Source organism: Micrasema longulum, unplaced genomic scaffold, assembly GCF_059751315.1.
Source record: "Micrasema longulum isolate JH-2025_06_02 unplaced genomic scaffold, ASM5975131v1 h1tg000279l, whole genome shotgun sequence".
NCBI lineage: Eukaryota > Metazoa > Arthropoda > Insecta > Trichoptera > Brachycentridae > Micrasema > Micrasema longulum.
The window spans coordinates 134260-145267 of NW_028277483.1; the positions used below are offsets into that span (position 1 = coordinate 134260).

An 11008-nucleotide genomic window follows, 5' to 3' on the forward strand; every position below is an offset into this window, starting at 1 on the left:
GTGGGTTCTAGTCTTCCAGCAGCATTTATACGAACTGACTTCACAGGGTAACTGTAACTTGTTTTGTTAGCCGACTGGTGCCAACACTCATACTTAAAGAGTTCTTAAATCAGTGACTAGTTCCAAGAAAGAACATCAAATTCGTTTCATAAAAATAAAAGTTAGCAAAGCAACGCCGCAACAATTTTAAAAACACATTTTTAAAAAAGTACATATTTCAAAATGAGTTCTAAAACATTTTCATTTATTTTACAACATTGTTTATTTCCACACAGAAGAGGCGATTCAAGGATCGATTGCGTAGTGCAATAATAAGGAATTCCAGCCCAACCCGGAATTAAATTTTGAAAATGTTTTCGTGTACACGTGAATATTTAAAAATTTTGGAGTAGAATGAAATATCTCAAAAACGCACGCAAAAATAAATAAAAAATGTTAAAAATACAATTCATTTTAAAATCGTAAATAATGAAGTCACTCCTAATATCTACGTGTAGTATTTCCGGTTTCCGCTTTAAAGCCCCCGCACCTTGTAAGGAACGTTTTGACCATAGAAAAAAGTGTATAATTTGTGATTGAAAAGTTTTGACATTTCAACAGCGTTGCCAGATCTACCGTTCGTAAAAACAACCATACATAGAAATGAGCAAATTACGATCAACTAAATGAAGTAATCAAAGCAATATTCCATAGATTCTTGTCAGTTTTGTTATTGGCTGGAGTAATACAACTTACCGCGGTCAGTGAAAGTAAGAACGCCAGCCGTTTTATGACGTCACTACTGAAAAGTGACACACTGATTACAGTCATTTGGCGCGGTATTTGATAAATGTAACTTTAAAAAATCATATATTTGTAAATAACACACAAAAAAAATTTTTTTTTGCTTAGTTAAATAGTACGCTAATAAAAAAATAAAAAAAGAAAACAGTGGAATTCCTCATTTCGGCAATGTATATTAAAGTGCAAAGTACAAATTATTTAATTAAGTAACCTTGCGTACATGAAAATTGTTCTCAAGATGATCCCAAAACAACTGACAGAGCAGCACAAATTGAATAAGGTCGCTAGCGCTCGCGAGTTTCTTGAGCTAACACCACCAAGGCGCGTTTGAACTCGTTTGGTTGGGACATTATGAACCACCCTGCATACTTCTCTGAATTAGTGCCTTTCAATTTTAATTTTCATCTTTTCACCTTCCTGAATACTCAAATGGGTGGAAAAAAATACTAACCTATGAGGAGGTGAAACAAGAGGTCTTGAAGTGAACGAAGGTGATGGCGGGAGAGTTCTATGAGAATCGCATCAAAAATCTTTTGCCACGACTTACAACGTGCATAGAACGAGAAGGCGACTACATAGAAAAATAAGTAATACATATATACAATGTACTGTAATTTTATTAAAAAAAAATTAAAACAAAATTTGTAAAACTCTTACTCTCACGATACTCCTCGTATGATGACATGTTTTTCTAATATATTTATCCTCTTGAGACTTGAAACAAACCTGGCCATCAGAAAAACTTAGTTTTTCTGTACAAATCATAAGGGTGTTAAAATAAAAAATAAATGATCAAAAACGTATGTTTTATTTTTTACAAAATAAATATCATAAAATTATTGTATTTATTAATTAAGGAAATACCTTTAGAAAGATTTAAAATATGTATAATGAAAGCCAATATTAATGAATAATCCTTCATAAAAAGGCGGATCGCTTTGAGTGAAGGTGTTAAAGGTAGACTGGTCAAGATATAAATCGAAGCATTACAAAAAATAAGAAGGTCCACATTGTCAAAACTCTGGTTTTTTCATTATTCTTAAACCGAGTTAAGTCATAGACATTGAGAGATTTAGAAGGAAAAAAGATTGTTGCCTTTGAAATGTGGCGTAGGAGAAGAATGCTCCGGATTCCATGGACGCCGATGCGTACAAATGTGTAGATATTGAGTGATTTTTTTTTTTAAATATGTCCCTACAAACCCGCGAGATGTTTGACCTTGATAATTGTGACGATGTTCTATTTAGATTGAAACTGTCACAAAGTTTAAAATTTACACAAATCGTGACGTATTATGGAGGAAGGGCAATGCAATGGACCATTTTCGGAGTATACATTTTTTTAAATATAAACATTTTTATTTACTCCACAGTTTGTATTTCATAGACCCTTATTAACTTAAAATTGAAATAAAAGTAATATTTCCCTATTACCACCCTAAAGTTAATTTTTGACCGCATTTTTAATAATGTTAATAATATTTATCATCATTTCGTTGTATTTTCATATTTCATTTATTTATTTGAATTATATTTCACTGATTACATTATTTCAACATACACTGTAGAGCGCTAAGAGCGTTATGTTTATCTTTGTTACAAACAATGTTCCAAATACACATGTGGTTGTATTTTTATGCATGTGGTCAATAAAATTAAATGTTTCTGCTCTTAACGACTATTATACATATATAAGAATTGATTCAGTCACTTTTAATAGATATTCAAAACATAATATGTACAAATATACATGAATTTGTTAAAGTTGATTAAAACTACATACAACAAGATTAAAACAATAAAAGTCTATAAAATACTGTCCAGTAGAAGAATATTATTTTTCCTTATTATTAGTAACTTAAAAACACTTATTAATTTGTAATTTCGAATTCCCGCAAAAATGGCCATTCCATTGACCAGGCCCCTAATTTGTAACAATTCATGTTTATTTGTTCGTGGCCTTTGAAATTTGTGGAGAAAAATATCACGAACCTTGACGTCACAACAACCAAGGCCAAACACGTCGCGTTTTCCTACGTACACATTTTTATTGAATTTCTTTTTTACATTTATGCATGAAAATATTTCTCCAAAATATCCATATTGATTTTGAAAATACAAGTGATTTTTCTTAAATTATTTCATATATTTTTATCGGTATTCGTAGTATGTGATATATGTTTTATTTTATTTAGTTATCTTCCACTGTCTATAAAAAAAAAAAACAATAATTTTGTACCAAAATAAATATATTTTTGCATGAACATTTAAAGTATTTTCGTCGGTAACCTATAATCGAAAACGTTCAGATAAAAAATCGTAAACGTTTTCTGCTTTTTATACAAAAAACTTAATTTGACTTTGTTAATAAAATTGAAGATAAATGATAACTTCCCATTGTAGTCGGGGCCCTGGAGGCGTCTTGTGAGATTCACAAGCTCGACTTAAAAGTGTTTGTGGAAAAATAGAGAGAAAAAATAAATCAACATTATTTTATTATCTAAAAGTGTATTTATTGTTAAAATTTTAAAACCAAAGGTAGGTAATATTTTTTTTAAAAACTGAAATATTCTGTAATTCGTATTTAATTTAGTTATCGAAATACAAGAATTGTATTTATTTGAATTTATCATTTCAAATAAACTCACTTTTTGTGCTTAAATCAATAATATGTCACAAAAATATCTTGTTATCGCGTAATTTTTATACCTCAATAAAATTACAAACAATTTTATCGCGAGAAATCCACATACCTGCATTTATTGAAAAAGGTATAATAAATTGCAAAGTTCATAAAGTACCTATTTACAATCAATAAATATGTCTTAATATGCCGCAATACAAAAATAATATTCATTTTGAAGTCTTTAAAGGCTTATGACCCATCATAAACATTTTTTTTTGTTATTTATTTAAAATCCGTTCGTTTACCAAAATAATACTTCGTTTTTAAATTCATATTATTTTTTGTAATTATATTTTTGACATCTTTAGAAAAGGTTTTCTGGGTCTTTTGCTTTGTTTTGTCTGGTAGTTTATTGCATGATTTCAGTCGCTGGTTAATTACCCACGACTGTATTTGACTCGTTTTAGAATTTGTAGATGATATTATTTTGATATTCTCGTATTGTGTCCACGTTTACTACATTTTTTTTCAAGTTGAAGTTCTTCGTCTACAACTACATCAGTAACTAGTTTATGAATACAAAATTCTATCTTTTTGCTGATGACAACAAGGTACTTAAACTGATTGAATCTCCCAATGATTGTCTTCTTTTTCAACATGATATTAATTGTTTTAATGAATGGTACGACATCAATTGTCTTCAACTTAACATTGACAAATAATGTAAAATAATATCTTTCTCCCGACGGAAAAAACCAATACAATTCAACTACAAACTAAAAAATACTTCTCTTTTAATAGTTTCGTCAATAAAGGATTTTGGCATTACTTTAGATAGTAAACTCTCCTATCGTAAACACATTGATAATATTGTAAACAAATCTCTCAAACTTCTCGGTTTTATCAATAGAGTGACGGTGGACTTCAAAAATATTAATACCATCAAAACTCTTTATTGCTCACTAGTTCGACTCCATCTAGAATACGCTTCTCCTATTTGGTCTCCATTCTACAGGACTCATATTGACCATATCGAGTCTATCCAACACCGTTTTCTCATAAAAGTGGCATGGTTGCTCGGATTACAAATGGGTTATTATTGTTATTTTGAAAAAAAGCAATATCTTAATCTGTCTTCATTGGAGAGGCGTAGAACTGAGATGGACCTTATATGCATTTTCAAAATACTTAATGCTTTAAGTGATGTCCCATCTCTGTTGCAATCAATTTTTTTTCATGTTCCCAACCGTGTCACCAGAAGTCAAAATCTGCTATTTTTAAAATCTTCTAAGAGAAACTTTGGTTTTTATGCCCCAATGTCCAGAATGTGTAGATTAGTCAATTCATCACACGACTTGGAATTTTTTGGGATAGATCTTCCGGATTTTCGTAGATCTCTTCGCGACTAAACAGCGTGGGATGAAGTTGGATTGGCATGGTTTAGCTCAAAGTTTTTGGTCTTTCGTTTTTTTTAATATATTGTATACTATTATTGTTTTGCCCTTGTTTGTCTTTGCTTAATAGTTTTGTGTTCTTTTTGTTCAGTTTCTTGCATTAATGTTTCTTCATGTAACTGTTATAATTGGCTTAGGCCGTATATATATAATAAATAAATAACTACATTTTAAAGATTCTAGTTGAAAGAGTTCAGTTATATTTTATTGTTTAGTTAGTTTAAAAGTTCTTTAGGTGCTGTTGAATAAAGGAGGTCATATACTAACTTGAATATTTTGTTTTTATGTCATTGTAGTCTGTTTATACCATTTTGATTCTCTTAACCCCAAAGTAGTTGCAAATAATATATGTATTTCAGTTTTAACATAGGCTTCACAAATTGGTTTTTTTTCCGTTTTTAGATTAAAGTTTATGATTTTTAAAAAAGACTCGATAATGTCACCACTTAAGTAATTAAATTATTCATGTCAATTTTTTATTTATTGTTTATTTATTTATTCATTCAAAATTACACTAGTTTAAATATCAATGAACTTATTGAGGCTTTTTAGGCTATGGACGTGTCAAGCCATAATAATTAATAATAAAGATACAAAGTAAAATTAATTATATTTAATTATAATGACATGTGATGCAATAGAGTAACAATCTAGAAAAAAAAAGTATAAGTAATGAATAATAAAATTCCAAAGAATACAATGCAAAAAAGATAATGAGAAATAATTTCTAAAATATAAATTATACAAATTTAGATTCACACATAATCAAATATGCAAAACAATTACAAAATATAGTAAAATATAGTTGTATTAAAGTAAACAAAATAATATTACCATTGAAATCAAAAGAAAAATATATAAATATATTTAGACACAATTGAAATGATAATTGAAACATATTTTCTAGAAAATCACTTAATACTATAGTAGAAATATAAGAAAAAGGAGTAATAAATAATATGCCAAATAATAGTAAGTACTTAATAAAATAATTCAACAAAATATAAAGATATATAAAAAGCAAATGAAAGTAAAAAAATGGAAGGAAAGCAGATATGTAAATTTTGGCTAATCGCTAATCTTGAGCTTTAAAAAATTGAGAACCTCGTCCCTATCGATGTGCAGCAACCAATTGCATTGTATTTATTTTTTTTCTAGATGAATGAATGAATAATATTAAATATTGTTTTATTGAGTGGAAGTTTTTGTGTATCCATATACTCAGGTCATTGTTTGTTTCATTGTTTGTTTAAACGTCAGATTGATTTTTATAAAATAATCCAATGTCGTCAGCATACATAACATCAGTGATAAGTCATTAATATACAAAATATTTAATAAAAAAATTGGACTCAAAATAGATTATTTTGGTACTCCAACACTTATTTTATCTATTAGATTTTGTTTCGAACAATTTACATATGTGATAAAAAAAAAATTTCAATTCTATCGTCTCCTGCTTTTTTTTAAATTTCAAACAACTTTAATATTACAATGTTGATGTGTTAATATTAACTAGTTAATGAATCTCTAAATTCTCTTCTTCAAGACGTTCCCTATATCTTTTGAAATATCTTTTATTATTAATTTATAAGTATTATCTTTTGGTAAGTAATATCGAAATATTGTAGACAAGTAGGTAAATAACATAGTTTTTCAATAGGAATTTAGGGAAAATTTATAACAATAAAATTTCTTATTATTAAGTATTTCTGGGTCTTATTTTCAACCAAATGCCAGTTTTAGGGGAGGTGACAAACGACATAGGGTTTATAATTATTTTTTCGTCTGTTTTGAGGGATGGTTTAACTGTAAATTTGCTTAAGAGTAATACTAATCCAATCTTACTCTGCATTTTTCCAAATCGGAGACCTTAAACAAAAAAAGGGTTGAAATTATTGTATTAATACTTTGAAATTTGTAAGTAATAAAGTTCGAAGGTTTTCAATGCATTTCAGATTCTTGTAATGTTTTTCTGGGTTATTGTGCCGTGATTAATATTCCTTCCTGCAAACGTTGCGGACAACGTTACAGCGTCCATTATCTAGGCTAAAGTGAGTTGTTAGTTATAATTTTTCGGGATAAAAAGTAGCTTGAATCAATTGTTGACCTTTTAACTATCGCTGGGGGAAAAAAACAATATTTTAGTCTATGACGACGTAGCATCGTTATTCTGTTTTAACATTAATTCCTTTTCCATAAAGAATTTTCCAAAGAGAACAGTATTTTTTTTCGTAATAAAAAGTAGCTCGAACGCTTTTCAACTCTCCGACTTTCTTTAAGCAAAAACATTCTTTGATCGGTTACTTCCTTGCGACGTTAAGGAAACAAACACAATTTTGCATTTATAATATTAGTTTTGATAGTTAGGAGTTTCGTAATGTTTTTTTTGCGATTAGTTTACATATTAAAATAGAACGTGTCCGAGCTTTTGTGGGGCACACTAATATTAATATACTTTTAATTTAACATTTGATTTGAAAGCTAGAATTTACAAATACCTTATATTTACTAATTTAATTCACATAGAATGGCACCAACTAAAGAATTTACGAAAAACGGTATTTCGTATGAATTTCAATTAGGAGAAAATACTGATGTTAAAAAATGAAAGTGAGAAAGTTGCGTGACTCCTTAGTTGCCCAGCAGGAGAATTATAAGTTCCGTTTTTTATACAATACGATGAATCAAGTTTACAATAAATTATACTTAATAAACACATTAAGAGGATACGCGGGAAAACATCAATAACTACTGGCTTTAATATACACATGGAGTAGCCAATTAATTGTATATGCAGACGAACATAACATTTCCTGAAGATCTCTTACAGGCACACAAGTAGTCTTCAAACTATTTAAAGCCGCAGCAGTGGAAGGAAGTTTGTAGAATAATGAAAACAAAACCAAATGAAGCGAATTAAATCGTAACTGGCTAAGCAATGGAACGTTCAATGACAAATATAAATTTGAAGCTGTAGAAGATTTTATGTACCCGGGCTTCACTATTAATAAACACTTCGATCCCCGGCCGAATATACATAGAATTTACCCTGTGCCCGGCTATTTTTTGTGAAACTTTATGCTTTGTGAATGGTTTCTTAAAAGTGTCATTATTATGCAAATGCTTGATTAAATCAATTGAAACTTCTCATATTTATTTAAAACAATTAAATAAGTCATTTTTGTGTGATAATTTTGCCAACATTGGCCTTTATGGAGAGCCCACATTGCAATGTTCGCACATATACCTATGGGGTCTTACTCTTTTTTTTTGTGTTTTGTATCCCGGAGCCGTGTAAACACGTGATTATAATAGCCACGCATTGTGTCCCGGTTCCCAGTCCAGTGTTTTCACGTAGTTTACCAGCAGCAAAAAGTACTAATAAAAGTCACTAGATGTTAATAAAATGCACTTTTTTAGACAGTTGGTAAACCACGTAAAAACACGGGATCGGAACACAACGCGTGGTTAAATAATCACGTGTTTACACGTCTCCGGGATACAAAGTGTTAAAACAATTGGATAAAAAAAATAAAAAATCTTTGCAACTACTGTTTAACTCAAAAGTGCACACAGAGAAACAGAAATTAACCAGTACAAAACTATTATCAGAACGGTGGTTTTATAAAAGTAGAAGGTATGGACACTAACAGTAAAGTCGGCTGAGATTCTTAAATCTCTAAGAGGAAAGAGTTGTATAAAATTCATGGTAGCGTGAATAATAGAACCTGGAGAATTAGATAAAACGATGAGCTATACAATAACTATAAAGCTATCAGGCTCTCTGTACACATTTGATTACGTAGTCTGAGATGTGTTAAATTTGTTCAGGGAATGCCATCATCGCGAGTACCAAAAAAAGTCTCAGACGGCCGATCAGGAGGCAGAAAAAAGCTTAGTAGACCAAGGTGGCAAAGGGAAGATAGTATAAAAAAAGGATGCATCCCAACAACTGGAAGTCTCTAACTGGAGGGTTGCAGCAGATGACAGAAGGAGTTGGAGACAAACGTTAATAGAGGCAAAGGCTCAATATCGGCCCTATTTCCATTGAAAAGCGATAATGAATCAAACAAACAGAAAACACGTCACGTAATTTAATTAATTGGTTGATGTTATATTACAATAAGAAAAAACAAAAAGTGCTTTAAAGAAGACTGAGATTAAGTTATAAAATATGATAAAGAAATAAATAGCTTACCAATGCAATTTCGTGGCCCTTTTCCAAAAGGTAAATAAACCATGGGGTGCCTTGCTTGTTTTTTTTCATGTGTGAATCTTTCAGGTTTGAATTTTTCTGGTTCAGGGTAATATTGCGGATCGTAATGTAAAGCCAGGGCTGGTATTATCACAGTAAACCCTTTGTCTAAAGTAGCATTAGTTTCTGGAAATTGATATTTGGATGTACAAGCTCTGGTCAATGCACCCAATGCAGGGTATTTTCTCATTGCTTCACTTAAAACACATTCTAAGTAATGCATTTCTAATATAGCGTCATATGATAATTTACCATTATATTTTAGCAATACTTCATCAATTTCTTTCAAAAGTTTGATCTGAACATCTTGATCAATTGCTAACTCATACAATGTAAATGACATAAGTGTCGAAGATGTTTCAAAACCACCAGCAAAAAATACGAACGCCTGAGCTGCCAAAAATAAATCAGTAAATTCAATGTCTCTTCCACCCTTTGCATCATTTTTTATAATTCCTTTTTCCTTTAATTCCAATAACTGATCGATAAAGTCATGTCGCTTTATGTTACTTTTCAACCTTTCATGCACAATTTGTTTTACTGTTGCAATAAAAAAATTCTCTGCTTCTTCATCAAGAATTCTCAATCGAAGAAGCGTAAAAATTTGAGAAGAAAAAGTACGGAAAAAGATTTTCAATGTTTTTGTAGGCGATGCATCAAAGATTTTTCGTCCAACTTTCCTGAAAGGAGCATTTTCGTCGGCCATCGTATTCAACTCCACGCCAAATCCAACTGAGCCTATAATATCCGTGGTGAACCTTGCCATAAGCTCTTTCACTTCGTGTTCATTCTGTTCCTTGATGGTGTCTAGGAGAAACAACTGAAACTCTTCACCTTTTTCAACAATTAGATGGAACATGTTTCAATGTTTCTAAGCTTTCCAGAGGTAAACGGCGCGCTGGTGTAAGTTTTTGTCTCAGAGCTCTCCAAGTGTCTCCATGAGAAGCAAATAAATTCGCGTTTAACTTATCTACAGTATCCGATATGTCTACTTGTCTTTCAGAAAAATAATTAAAATCCTTAACCAACACATGTTTTATAACTTCCGGATCACTCACTAACAGTTCCGGTTTTCGAGGTCTGAAAGCCCCGACAACCTTTTCGTTCGGATATTCATAGTAAATTTTAGTGTAAATGGAACCAACGCTTTCTCGCAACAACATCAAGTTTTTGTAGTTTCCGAAAAACAGCAACGGCTCTTTAGACACAACTCCTTGGTCTTTCCAGTAGTTGAAATATTTGGTACAGTATTTATAGACAACATAAATAGACACTGTCCCTAGTACCAGTATGACATTTAAACTTGAAAATAAATCTATCGACATTTTGACTAAGGTTATCAGAGATGAGATGTAAAATCGGTCTTTAGTAGATTGCTAGTTACTCGCGTGTTTGTGAGAGACTTAAGACCGCTGCTTTAAATCTTCCAGCAGTATTTATGTGAATTGATTGCACAGAGTAACTATTTTTTGTTTTCCTAGCAAACTATTTCCCATTTATATACCCAGAGAGTTCTTAATTCGGTGACTTGTTTCTAGAAGTGACCATATATTTCTACATCAAAATATTTTCCGACGCCTAAGCTATTGTATAATTTTTTTTCAAAAAAAAAAAATTCCATCAACAAGGGGTCGAGAGGTCGGTGGCGAACTGCAATATATACAAAAATAATAATATGTCATCGCAACGCCAAAATTATATAATGACCTTACCTCACAATTGGAAAGCCAATTGAATAAATACTTTTTGGATGCGTTAATACGATACTGTGGAGAGTACAGCACAAACAACATGCAACAACGGAATAAATAATAAAATACAGTTTGTAATAAAAGAAGAATTCTGCTTTAATAAAAAAGATTCAGAATATGATTAGAATTAAATTATA

General features: G+C 30.6%; 1 protein-coding gene across 1 annotated transcript; it reads right to left on the reverse strand.

Annotated features, from left to right (window-relative positions):
- Positions 1–6564: 6564 nt before the first annotated feature.
- Positions 6565–10403, reverse strand: LOC148282895 (putative cytochrome P450 6a14). The gene is made up of 2 exons (XM_088224320.1): positions 9064–10403; positions 6565–6734 (listed from the first exon to the last, which is right to left on the reverse strand). Exons 1-2 carry the CDS (start codon positions 9977–9979, stop codon positions 6565–6567), a joined length of 1086 nt encoding a protein of 361 aa, XP_088080446.1. The 5' UTR covers positions 9980–10403.
- Between the last annotated feature and the right edge of the window lie 605 nt (positions 10404–11008).

What these genes read in the sequence shown, in the direction of transcription:
- LOC148282895 (XM_088224320.1), bottom strand. Translation starts at nt 9,979, where the DNA reads ATGTTCCATCTAATTGTTGAAAAAGGTGAAGAGTTTCAGTTGTTTCTC. An exon ending in AGGGCCACGAAATTGCATTG is followed by an intron (nt 6,735 to 9,063) that starts GTAAGCTATTTA and finishes TTTTTGTTTAAG; the next exon opens with GTCTCCGATTTGGAAAAATG.